Source organism: Suncus etruscus, chromosome 15 (genome assembly GCF_024139225.1).
Source record: "Suncus etruscus isolate mSunEtr1 chromosome 15, mSunEtr1.pri.cur, whole genome shotgun sequence".
In the NCBI taxonomy this organism is placed as follows: Eukaryota; Metazoa; Chordata; class Mammalia; order Eulipotyphla; family Soricidae; genus Suncus; species Suncus etruscus.
The window spans coordinates 61,246,708-61,260,355 of NC_064862.1; the positions used below are offsets into that span (position 1 = coordinate 61,246,708).

The 13,648-nt window shown below is 46.1% G+C and overlaps 1 protein-coding gene across 1 annotated transcript in view; it reads left to right on the top strand.

The window, feature by feature from the left end:
* GSG1L (GSG1 like) overlaps positions 1-13,648 on the top strand; it is a 163,516-nt gene that overhangs the window by 98,859 nt on the left and 51,009 nt on the right. The window contains exon 3 of the mRNA XM_049787815.1: positions 9,377-9,529. Within this exon, the coding sequence (XP_049643772.1) occupies positions 9,377-9,529 (153 nt within the window). The remainder of the gene's footprint in view (positions 1-9,376; positions 9,530-13,648) is intronic.

Sequence of the window (13,648 nt, forward strand, 5' to 3'; positions counted from 1 at the left end):
CTATATGAGTCTATTGTTTCTAGAAGCTTTTTGATAGAGTCTTTAGGGTTTTCTAAGTAGAGTATCATGTCATCTGCAAACAGTGAGAGCTTGACTTCTTCCTTTCCTATCTGGATTCCCTTGATATCCTTTTCTTGCCTAATCGCTATAGCAAGTACTTCCAGTGCTATGTTGAATAGGAGTGGTGAGAGAGGACAGCCTTGTCTTGTGCCAGAATTTAGAGGGAAGGCTTTTAGTTTTTCTCTATTGAGGATAATATTTGCCACTGGCTTGTGGTAGATGGCCTTCACTATATTGAGAAAGGTTCCCTCCATTCCCATCTTGCTGAGAGTTTTGATCAAGAATGGGTGTTGGACCTTATCAAATGCTTTCTCTGCATCTATTGATATGATCATGTGGTTTTTATTTTTCTTGTTATTGATGTTGTGTATTATGTTGATAGATTTACGGATGTTAAACCAGCCTTGCATTCCTGGGATGAAACCTACTTGATCGTAGTGGATGATCTTCTTAACGAGGCATTGAATCCTATTTGCCAGGATTTTGTTGAGGATCTTTGCATCTGCATTCATCAGTGATATTGGTCTGTAATTTTCTTTTTTGGTAGCGTCTCTGTCTGGTTTAGGTATCAAGGTGATGTTGGCTTCATAAAAGCTATTTGGAAGTGTTTCTGTTTGTTCAATTTCATGAAAGAGTCTTGCCAAGATTGGCAGTAGTTCCTCTTGGAAAGTTTGATAGAATTCATTAGTGAATCCATCTGGACCTGGGCTTTTGTTTTTCAGCAGACATTTGATTACTATTTTAATTTCATCAATGGTGATGGGGGTGTTTAGATATGCTACATCCTCTTCCTTCAACCGTGGAAGATTATAAGAGTCCAAGAATTTATCCATTTCTTCCAGGTTCTCATTTTTAGTGGCGTAGAGTTTTTCAAAGTAGTTTCTGATTACCCTTTGAATCTCTGTCATATCAGTAGTGATCTCTCCTTTTTCATTCCTGATACGAGTTATCAAGTTTCTCTCTCTCTCTTTCTTTGTTAGGTTTGCCAGTGGTCTATCAATCTTGTTTATTTTTTCAAAGAACCAACTTCTGCTTTCGTTGATCTTTCGGATTGTTTTTTGAGTTTCCACTTCGTTGATTTCTGCTCTCAGCTTTGTTATTTCCTTCTGTCTTCCTATTCTTGGGTCCTTTTGTTGAGCATTTTCTAGTTCTATTAGCTGTGTCATTAAGCTACTCAGGTAAGCTCCTTCTTCCTTCCTGATGTGTGCTTGCAAAGCTATAAATTTTCCTCTCAGTACTGCTTTTGCTGTGTCCCATAGGTTCTGAGAGTTTGTGTCTTTATTGTCATTTGTTTCCAGGAACCTTTTTATTTCCTCCTCTTGATTTCATCTCGGACCCACTGGTTATTGAGCATGAGGCTGTTTAACTTCCAGGTGTTAAAGTGTTTCTTCTGAGTCCCTTTGGAGTTCACAAATAATTTCAGAGCCTTGTGGTCAGCGAAGGTAGTCTGCAAAATTTCTATCCTCTTGATCTTATGGAGGTATGTTTTATGTGCCAGCATGTAGTCTATCCTGGAGAATGTCCCATGTACATTGGAGAAGAATGTGTATCCAGGTTTCTGGGGATGGAGTGTCCTATATATATCCACTAGGCCTCTTTCTTCCATTTCTCTCCTCAGGTCTAGTATATTCTTGTTGGGTTTCAGTCTGGTTGACCTGTCCAGTGTTGACAAAGCCGTGTTAAGGTCCCCCACAATTATTGTGTTGTTGTTGATATTATTTTTCAGATTTGTCAACAGTTGTATTAAATATTTTGCTGGCCCCTCATTTGGTGCATATATGTTTAGGAGAGTGAATTCTCCCTGCTCTACGTACCCCTTGATTAATATAAAATGTCCGTCTTTGTCCCTTACAACCTTCCTGAGTATAAAGTTTGCATTATCTGATATTAGTATGGCCACTCCAGCTTTTTTATGGGTGTTGTTTGCTTGGATAATTTTTCTCCAGCCTTTTATTTTGAGTCTATGTTTGTTCTGACTATTCAGGTGCGTTTCTTGTAGGCAGCAGAAGGTTGGATTGAGTTTTTTGATCCATTTAGCCACTCTGTGTCTCTTAACTGGTGCATTTAGTCCATTGACGTTGAGAGAAAGAATTGTCCTGGGATTTAACGACATCTTTATTTCAAAATTTGGTGTGTCTTTTGGGTAGTCTTGTCTTAGATTAGGTCTTTCAGTTTTTCTCTTAAGACTGGTTTTGTGTCTGTGAAGTTTCTGAGCTGTTTTTTGTCTGTGAAACCATGTATTCTTCCATCAAACCGGAAAGTGAGTTTTGCTGGGTATAGTATTCTGGGTGAAGCATTCATTTCATTCAGTCTTGTCACAATATCCCACCACTGCTTTCTGGCATTGAGCGTTTCTGGTGACAGGTCTGCTGTAAATCTCAGGGAAGCTTGCTTGAACGTGATTTCCCCTTTTGATCTTGCTGTTTTCAGAATTCTGTCTCTATCTGTGGGATTTGTCATTGTGACTAGGATGTGTCTTGGGGTGGTTTTTCTGGGGTCTCTTTTGGTTGGTACTCTTCGGGCATGCAGGATTTGATCACATATATTCTTTAGCTCTGGAAGTTTCTCTTTAATGATGTTCTTGACCATTGATTTTTCCTGGAAATTTTCTTCCTGGGTCTCTGGGACTCCAATGATTCTTAAGTTGTTTCTGTTGATCTTATCATAGACTTCTATTTTCGTCTGTTCCCATTCTTTGACTAATTTTTTCCATTGTCTGCTCATTTGCTTTAAGTTTTTTTGTCCAATCTCTCCTGCTGTATGGAATTGTTATGTATCTCATCTTCCACAGCACCAAGTCTATTCTCAGCTTCTGATACCCTGTCCCAGAGCTTATCCATTTTGTCATTCACTTCGTTTACTGACTTTTTCAGTCCTGTTAGTTGACATGTTATTTCAGTTTGGAGTTTTGTGATTTCTGCCTTCATATTTTCTTGGTTCTTATTAGTGTTCTGTTCAACTCGATCCATGGTTTCTTGGAGTCTGTTGAGTATCTTCCATATTGCTAGTCTAAAGTCCTTATCTGAGAGGTTGATTAGTTGGTCAGTCATTATCTGGTCCTCAGAATTGTCATCTTCATTCTCTATGTCTGATGCTGGCCTGCGTTGTTTCCCCATTGTCACACTTGTAATGTGGGTTTTTCTACGTGTTGTGGTGGTATTCATTGTCTATATGATGTAGGCAGCACACTCCTCTGGCTCCTCCCTTTCTGGATGGGCTGACTTGCCTCTAAGGGAGGGGAGTCCTCCGTGGATGAAGCCTCACACTGGGTCAAATCTTAGGCCCGAGCATGCAACAGAGAAGACAGTCCAGAGAGAAATGTTTGCTTCTGTGATATAGCGCCGTTCTTAGTGTGATTTTTCCTTCTTGTTGCAATGGAGTTCTTTCCTTAGAAAGAGTGCACGGCCGCGTAGCGAAGCGGAGCGGCCGTGCTCCTCTGGAGCCTCTTTTTGCCCCACTCGCAAGAGTTTCACGCAAGAGGACAGTAGACAGACATAGACAGGTCACACTCACAGTCTTTCACAGTTGAGCCCCACTGGGCCGGTGTACTTTCGCGGATTTTCCCCGCCTGGTGTCACACACAGGGAGCCGGCTTTTGCAAAGCTTAGCCGGTTTTTATGCTCTGAAGTCCCTCCCTGGCTTTTTTTTTTTTTTTTTGGTTTTTGGGTCACACCTGGCAGTGCTCAGGGGTTACTCCTGGCTCTACGCTCAGAAATTGCTCCTGGCAGACTCGGGGGACCATATGGGATGCCGGGATTCAAACCACCATCCTTCAGCATATAAGGCAAATGCCTTATCTCCATGCTATCTCTCTGACCCAATATTTGGCTTTTTGTGGATGAAAAGCACACAAACACTCACACACAAATACTCAAACACTAAACCCCCTCTCTTCCATCAAAACAAGTATTTCCTTACTGAGTTTTAGTCTAGTTGATCTATTGAGAGGTAGCAACTATTGTGTTGCTACCAATGTCTTCCTTCAAGTCTATTGGTTGTGTTAAGTATTTTTCTGGTCCTGAAAACACAATACAGAAAAGCTCTCTGCACTGTTCATGGTAGCCAGAATCTGGAAACCAATCCAAGTGTCTGAGAGCAGGTGAATACTATACAGCTGTATATATAGTATACTCTATAGCTGTATAGTATAGGAAAAATGAAGCCATGTAAGTTTCTTATATATGGATGGAAATGGAAAGTGTTATGCTGAATGAAATGAGTCAGAAGGGGAGGGAGAAACAGAATGATCGCACTCATTAGTGGGATACAACAAAAAAGATAATATGGTATTAATATTCAGAGACAATAGAGACAAGGAGGACCAGTCCATGGTCGGAAACTTGCCATATATAGTGGGGAAGTACAGTTAGGGCAGAGAAGGGACTGTAACAATGATAATTGGAAATTATCACTCTGTACAAGAACTGGGTGCTGAAAGGAGATAAAGTAATATGCATGTTACCCTTTTAGTAACAATATTGCAAATCACAGTGTCTAAAAGAAGAAAAAGGAAGACATAGAGAGAGGGGGAGAGAAGGATGGAGGGAGATAGAGAGAAAGAGAGAGAGAAATAGAGAAGAAAAATGACTGCCATGTAGGCAGGCAGGGGAAAAGGAAGGGAGGCAGGTGGTAGGGAAATTAGGAACATTGGTGGCAGGAAATGTGCACTGGTAAAGGGTGGGCACATTGTATGACTGAAGCTCAATCATGAACACTTTTGTAACTGTGATTCAATTAAAGAATTACTTATTAAAATAGTATTTTCATTGAGGTTGGAGCGATAGTACAGCAGGTGGGTGTTTGCCTTGCATGTGACTGACCTGGGTTCTATCCCATGTGGTCTCCCAATCCTGCCAGGAGTGATTTCTGAGCACAGAACCAAGAGTAAACCCTGAATGCTGGCAGCTGTGGCCCAAAACCCAATAAATAAATAAACAAACAAATAAATAAAGTATCTGATCCCTCACTTAGTGCATCTATGTTTAGAAGTGTGGTATACACATATACCTTTGTAGTATGCATGTCACTTGATCATTAAGACATGACTTTCACTATCTTTTATGACCTTTTCGATTTCTTTTTTTTCTTTTTGGTTTTTGGGCCACACCTGGTGATGCTCAGGGGTTACTCTTGGCTATGGACTCAAATTTCTCCTGGCTTGGGGGACCTTATGGGATGCTGGGGACTGAACTGAGCTCCATCCTGGGTCAGTTGCATGCAAAGCAAATACCTTACCACTGTGCTATCACTCTGGTCCCTCTTTTATGACCTTTTTGAACCTGATATCTCTGTTGTCTGATACTAGTATGGGTTCCCTTGCCTTTTTGAGTGGGTTGTTTGCTAGAAGAATTGTCTTCCAAGCTTTGATTTTGAGACTGTGTTTGTTCTATTAAAATGTGTTTCTTGTAAGCAGCAGAATGTTGGGTTCAAATTTCTAATCCATTCTGTCACTTTGTATCTCTTAATTGGTGCTTTCTGTCTACTGACATTGATAAAGATTCTTGCCACAGAGGTTTTTTTTTTTTTGGGGGGGGTCACACCTGGCAGTACTCAGGGGCTACTCCTGGCTCTGGCTCTACGCTCAGAAATTGTCCTTGGCAGGCTCCGGGACCATATGGGATACCGGGATTCAAATCACTGTCCTTCTGCATGCAAGGCAAACACCTTACCTCCATGCTATCTCTCCGGTCCACCATAGAGTTTTGTGTCGTCTTTAAATAGAAGTTTCTGTGATTGTAGAATTCATCTCATTTTATAGTAGCCCTCTTACTTCTCATAAAGGTAGTTTCAGTTTATGAAGTTCCTGAGTTGTCTATCTGTCATCATATTTTTTCAAATATGAATGAAAATCTGGGTAGGTAAAATATTCTCAATGAAGCATTAATTTCATTGAGGTTTTTAAAACTATCTACCACCACTGTCTTTGGCCTGGACAGTTTCCTTTGGTAAATCTTCTTTAATATTAAGGATGCTCCTTTGGATATAATTTCCTTTTAAGAAATAATCTCCATCTTTCTAGCTCATTTATGGTTTTCATCATTTTGATTAGGACGTGCTTGGGGTGTTTTTATTTGGGTCGATTTTAGTATGTACTCACTCTTTGGTCTCCAGGTTGTAGGTGCATGCACTCTTCAGCTCCAGGAACTTCTCAGCAATGATGTCTTTGACTGCTGCTTCTTCATAGGGGCTTTCTTATTGGGTTTCTAGGTCCTCAATGATTCTTATGTTATGATGAATCAAACCTCAAGCTCCAAAAACTGGAGAGACTCAGGTCTGGAAGCAAACACCAATGCAGGAAATAATTCACACATATTAAAGGGATTGAAAGGGTTCAGGAATCCCAACATGCAAGCCTTCCACTCAGTGGGGAAATCTGGAAACACAGAGAGCATTTTCCTGAGACCCAGAGTATTTATTAGGAAGAATCAGATCACACCCTGGGGTGGAGAACAAGTAGTCTAAGCACCACTTCAATGTGCTAAATTCAAAGATGATTCCAACCAATGAATAACAAGGTGTATACCGAGTAGGGTGGCATCTGGTTAATCTGACAATGTTATTTTTGTTGAATTGAATCTAAAATTCTCTTGTCATTTATTCATTTATGTTGAGGCTTTTTCCCATCTTCTGTTGCTGTCTGGAGGGTTTTTGCACCTCATCTTTGAGCTCACTGATAAGGTCCTTGGCAGCTGTTACTCTACTGGTGAAGCCTTCCAATATTTTTTGTTTGTTTGTTTTGGTTTTAGGCCATACCCGGTGGTACTTAGTGGTTGTTCCTGGCTCAGAAATTACTCCTGGTGGGCTCAAGGAACCATAGGGGGTGCAGGAGCTAAAACCAAAGTCAGCAGCTTGCAAAGCAAGCACCCTACCAAGTATGCTATAGCTCTGCCCTCTCCTCTTGTGTTTTAGTGGCTATATGTTCCATTGTTTCATTGAGCTCACTGAACACCCCAATCATTTTCATTTTTTTTTTGTGGTTTTTGGGTCACACCCGGCAATGCTCAAGGGTTATTCCTGGCTCCAGGCTCAGAAATTGCTCCTGGAAAGCACGGGGGACCATATGGGACGCCGGGATTCGAACTGATGACTTCCTGCATGAAAGGCAAACGCCTTACCTCCATGCTATCTCTCCGGCCCCTCATTTTCATTTTGAATTCTATTTCAGACAGATTATCTAGGGGGTTACTACTGATTGTGTCTACAGGATTGTAGTTATCACCCACCAGATGTGGTGAGGGTTTGTGCTGCTTCACCATGGTTCCTTTTGTAGTCTCCAGGTGCACCTTTTCCACATCACTGTCTGAGACTTTCCCATTGCCAGGAAGGTCTTTCTTATCTCTCTTATGCAAATGGAAGAAAAATTTGCAGCTGTACTTAGAAGGCCTGGGCTTGGCCTCTGACCTATGTGGTGGGCTGCCAGCCTGATCCTTCATGAAGACAGATCAGATAGCCCTGCCTCCAATCCATGTGTTTGTGTTCTTTCCCTTTGCCCTCCCTCCTACTCAGGAAGCCGTTCCCCTCTCCCTCTGCATCCATGACCTTACTCAGAAACCCCTGGGTTGCATTTCCAGACCGAATCACACTCCTCCCATACCAGGTAGGTAATACTGCACATGATCATGTTCTTGCCTTTTGGTTTTTGGGCCACACCCAATGGTGCTCATGGCTTCTTCCTGACTTTGTATTCAGGGATCACTCTTGACAGGGCTTGGGGAGCATCTGGGGTTCCTGGGAACCAACTCAGGTCAGCTGCTTGAAGGCAAGTGCTCTTCATGCTGTATTATAGCTTTGATTCTCCTGAATATAAGTTCTCTGTGCGCTCAAACTCCTTACATTGCTCTGTGAATGATTTCTTCCCATAGAACAATAGTAGGTGACATGCTATTATCATCCTCACTTCCAAGGGACAGGCTGAGACAGAGAGAGGTTCCTCCATGGCACTGGGGAGTAAGAATCCTGGTAAGCCAGATGTGGTCACTTCAGGACCAGGGTCCTGCAGAGGGTAGCCACAATTGAACTTCAAAGACTGAGGGGAGCAGGGAAGGGGCCACCAGAGGGGTGGAAATAAAAACAAATTCCACCACCACCAACACAGCTACCACCACCACCACCACCACCACCACCAGGAGGCAGCAAGGGATGAGAACCCAGTTTGGATCACTCTGGTGGGAAAGCTGTAATTCCAGAAACACAAAGGTTTGAATAGTCAAACCACTGGAATGCCAGGGGCACAGCTGACCTTTAGGAATGGCCACATCAGGCACTCACCAGATCAGTGAGCTTCTGCTCTGCTGGTCCTCTTTCTGCATCCCCAGTACCTGTCCAGGTGTAGGCTCTGACAAAAGGGCCTTAACAAATTTATTCTGGATCCCAGGGTCAGGAAGATCAGCTGGGCTAGGAGGGCAGATCCACAGCAGAGCATGGTTGTGGGAAACAATGGAGGCAGAAGCGGGAAATTAGAGGCAAGGCCTCTGAGGGACCCATCCTAGAAGGGACCAGAGATGTCATCAATTACACAGGTACAAGAACAGGAATGGAAATGGGGTCACAGAGACAATTGGTAAATGTCTCTATGGAACTTAAAACAAAATGTATTAATCATCTCAGATGTTAACAACCACTGTGTAGGTTAGATGAACATTGTTCCATAGAATTAGTCCAGTACCAGAGAGAGTACAGCAGCTGAAGTGTTTGTCCCTGGCACCCCATACGAACCCCTTGGTCCCAGGAGTGATCCTTGAGCAGAGTCAGGAGCTGAGCACAGCTGGATGTGCCCCCAAACAGAAACAAAAGAGGATCAGTATCTCCTTAGTTATCTGAGCAATGTGTGGCCTTTGTCACTTAGCTTGTTCTAGAGACAGCCAAGGAGACAGGTCTAGTCTGCATGTATAACCCAGTGGTTCCTTCTCCAATTCTCTGAGAGCTGCCTGATTCTTGGTCACATTCTCTAGCAAGAGCAGAGCTACTCTTCATCCTGGCTGCTGTAATGGAGGGAAATCGATGCTTGTGACAAGAAACTCAGACCTCCAGCTCTCAGGGCCAGCTGACTTCTCCTTCCTCCCTTGTTTCAGCAGCGTCATCCCTGGAGGCCGTCTTGGGTGGCTAGTCTGACAGCAGTGAGATGGAGAGATGCTCTGCCCTCCCAAAGGCTGGTGGTTTCCAGCCAGTAACCACTGCCCAACCTGCTTAAGCCTGGGTTTCTAGGGAGAGGGGAGTGGCTGTGACTCCCTCCACCATCAGGGCCACCAGAGGGGAGGCCCATTTGGAAATGACTCCCTGGCCTGGCCCTCATCTCCCACTTCCCTTCTGTTTTCAGGGGTCCTGTGGCTGTCGGTGGTCTCTGAGGTGCTGTACATCCTCCTGCTGGTGGTCGGCTTCAGCCTCATGTGCCTCGAGCTCTTCCACTCCAGCAATGTCATCGATGGGCTCAAGCTCAACGCCTTCGCAGCCGTGTTCACGGTGCTCTCAGGTAAGGCCCAGCCAGCCGCTACCAGTCCAACTCACAGCATGTGAATGAGCCCACCCAGGGAGCTCCCTCCCACAGGTGATTTCACTGAATGGACTCCTGTCAGGTTCTTTGTGGAATACCAAGATCTTGGTGAGAAACTCAGACCAGGAATAGGATAGTCTAGAGGAGATAGTACAATGGAGAGGATGCTTGCTTTGCCTACTGCTGACCTTGTTTGATCCTCCACATCCCTTTTTTTTTGGGGGGGTCACACCCAGCAGCGCTCAGGGTTACTCCTGACTCTATGCTCAGAAATCGCTCCTGGCAGGCTCAGGGCACCATATGGGATGCCAGGATTCGAACCACCGTCCTTCTACATGAAGGCAAATAAATGCCTTACCTCCATGCTATCTCTTCGGCCCCCACATCTCTTATGGTCCCTCAAGCACTGCCAGAGATGATTAAGCATTCTGGATTGGCCCCCAAACCCTAAACAAAATAATCCCCAAAATAGGTCCCACCACATGCAGGAGCAAAGGTTTGGGGATGGGGTTCAGTGGCCAAGGCTCATCTGGAGAGATTTTGGGAAAGGAATGGATCAGATCTTGGCAGGAAGCAAGGGAGGAGATGGACTGGATCCCTGTGACCCTCCTTGGGATCTGAGTGCACAGCTGTGTTGGGGAGGGCAGGGAGAGCACCTCAGCTTGGCTTTGTAAGCACATGGAGCTGACCAGCAGGGAGTTGTTTCAGTGAACCCTAGGCCGATTGTGGGATGTGTAGTGACTGTGGGCAAAGTCCTTAGTACCAAGGATGGGATGGGGTACCTGGGGCCAGAGTATTAGTATAGAAGTAGGACATTTGCCTTGCATGCAGCTGGTCCAGATTTGATCTTCCACACTCCATATGGTCCTCTGAGCCAGGAAGGCAAATAAATGCCCTATTCCATGCTTGAGCATGGAGCCAGGAACAAGCTCTGAGCATCACCGGATGTACCCCCACAAAAGAGAATGGGGTGACCAGCAGCAGTCTGTCATTCAGGATAAGAGCAAGATAAAATGTCTTGGGTCAGTATCCAAGCCCTGGTTATTAGGAGGGAAGTGAGGGGAATGTGGCAGAAGGAGGGAAACCTAGAAGCCAGACAGCTGGAGGGGAGGCCTGGCTGTGGACATCTCCTCCTGAGAAGCGTGATGTAAATTGAATTTCTATAAATTTAATCCTATTCTTCACACCTTGGGAGAACGCTCTAGTCCATGAAACCAAGCCTGTAAGCTCTTTGGGGAAGGGAAATAATCGCCCCTAATTGAGGTTTGGACAGATAATAGAGGGAATCTCAAGAAGCAGGGCTGAGTTCAAAGAATTACAGTCCCCCTGGGGTCTGAACACTCACAATGCAGCCCTCCTGGGTGGGATGTTCAACCCAGATCATGAAGGGAAGAGGAAGGGAGGTGGGATTCTGCTCCCCCAACACCCCCTACACAGCACAAGCTGCTGGCTCTGGATGGAGACCTTTCGGGGCTGGTTTGTTTAATTGCTGTGCTGGGTGTGCTGAACCTGTGCTTGGCCATAGTCTTATTCCCAGCCTTGTTAACTTTCATTTTTTATCACCCATTCAACCAACCTTTGGGGAAGGCTTTGCCCAGGGATGGGTAGGAGGGGGCAAGTGTGGAAGGCATCTACTGATCTGGGATTTGGAAACGAAAGTTCTCTTGATGGCCAGCTGCAGTCCCTGTGGATGGCTAGCACAAGCCAGGGTGGTTTGGTGGCATGTTCTAGAGATTTCCTTGGAGCAATGGCAGGGGAGGGGAAGTGCTGAAGGGTGAGATTGGACAGCAGAGCGGGGGAGGTTTTGAGCTCTGTGGGCTCTATATTTTCCCATCACAGGAGCTGTGTGGATGCAATGAAGGGAAACATGGTGGGTGTACCTTGGAGGCTGAGGGGTCAGGATGTGCCCAGAGGGAAGTGAACTGCCCAGAGGTGAGAAAACATAAAGTCTCGCTCGGCCCACTAGGAAGGTGGGAAAGGGGGGTGCAGGCATGCTCTGCTCCAGCCAGAAGGTGAAGTCTGCAGGGATGATGAGGTGATTGGGAGGGGTGCGGTGTCTGTGGGAAACAACCCAGGTCAGGGGTCATCCCATGCATGTCCACAGAACTCATCGTCGTACACTTGGTGAGAAATTGTCCTGTCTTGATTTCTCTGTGACTGAAACCAAGAGCTTCTGGAGACCATGCACCCCAGTGTGAGAGGGGGGACATGAACCCTGTGGTTCCCCAGGCCAGTCCATGTTTTCCACAGTCCACTATCGTGGTGCAGATTTCCTCAGACGTGCCATAACCTTGAATGATCCCATCTGGTTCCGACACTCCTGCACAGCAAATGTGCTCACGTATTTCCATATCTGGTTTTCCATGCAACGTGTTCCCTCTGCAGGCCTGGGTTTGACTTTAGGCAGCTGCAAATGTCTTCTGAAAAAATGGCCCAGGAGGCCAGAGTCCTGTTCAAGTGTCCCCTGGCTGGTCTGTGGCTGGGGAGAGGATGACCGGCGAGTGAAAAGTGGGAGGAGAGGTGGGCGGGGGCTGCCAGGACACACACCATTGTCTTATGGCCCTCCTCCCTCCATTTCTGCAGGGAGCCCAACATCCAGCCCCTCCTCTCAGCCTCTCCCTCCAGCCCCCAAACAAAAGCAGGTGTTTAGCGGGAGGCAGCCAGGCAATTCTGCAAGCTGGGCCTCTTCCTGCTGGTTCCCAAGGTTCATCCAAGTTGGTATCCTTCAGCTCCACCACTCCTCTCCCCTGCCAAAACACCCCACCCGCTTGCAGGTTGCCTTCTAGCTGCTGGAGTCCCACTGCTAAAGAAATAAGCTTGTCTCTGTCCTGTGGGTAGATAAACAATACAGGGCTCAGGGAGGTTAATTGACTTGCCCAAGGTCACACAGCTGGCCAATTGTGGAGCTAGGATTAAACCGGTGCCTGAAGCTTCAAAGTCCCTCGAGTTTCTCAGGATGGGGTTTCGGAGACAGACAAGGGAACTGTTCAGTTCTCAGAAAAGGAACTCGAGAAGTTGGGCAGCCAGATGAAGCCATGAGATCCAAGATGGAAGGACAAGGGTCAGGAAGATAATAAGTACAGCCACGGAGAGCAGGGGCTCCACTTTTGCTGGAGGGGACCTGGGGGACCCTGGAAGGCAGGGCCAGAGGGCAGAGGGCCCGGAGGAGGGAGAGTCGGGCCAGTGGAGTGAGGGCAGTGCTATGCGGTCCGGGTGTCTTGGAAGCTGCTGAGCACAAGGTCGGTATCTTCTAGGGCAGAAGCAGAGTTGGGGCTGTCCCTGAATTATTATAATTAGTGATTAATTACTGTAATCAACCAGTTGATTATGGCTCAGCATAATAGCCGGCATTGGTGCTGTCACGTGCGGGTAGGGGCAAGTCTGCCACACGTGTGACTCTGCCCGTCACCATGTCCTTGTGGGGGGACCTAGAGCACAGCCTGTCCCCAGCCAGGCACTCTGCTCTCCTGGAGACTCGGACCTCCGAGCTCCATGGATCACCTGGACTGCTTCTTTCTATACCATTGCCATTGTGACGGACACAAGTGAGGTGCTTGAGTGGGGTTAGGGAGAGACTCGTCTGTCTTCCTCAGTTTCTTCCCCCAGCACCCAGAGTCGGAGCTCACATGGGGGCGTGAGTGCGGTCTGGGTGATGTTTGTCCTGCCCCCCCCCCCACACACACACATCCTCCCCTATCATGAGGTCCATCTACTTAGGAAGAAAAGAAAGTCATTTGGAAAATTTCTGCAGAGCCGAGCTAACCGCGGGCTCTTAGTAAAAATTACACAGACATCAAGAGAGAGCTGTCCATTTCCAGGAACTAATCAGGCCTCGTGGAGAAGTCAGTAAGAATCTATTTTGTTAAGTAACACAAAATGGAAATTTTATAATAAAAAAAAAATAAGCCCCACCCAGGACCAGCACTTGGGAATGGAATGGGGTTTTAAGACCTGTGTCAATGTGAACCAAGGACAATGATGGGGAGTATCTGGGAGGTGGGAAATGGCCATGTGTGGGGGCAGAGGTGATCCCACTGTGCTGCAGACATGAGCAGAAACCTAAGAGCAGCCCTAAGAGGTCACAGGCCTCTCCTCCTG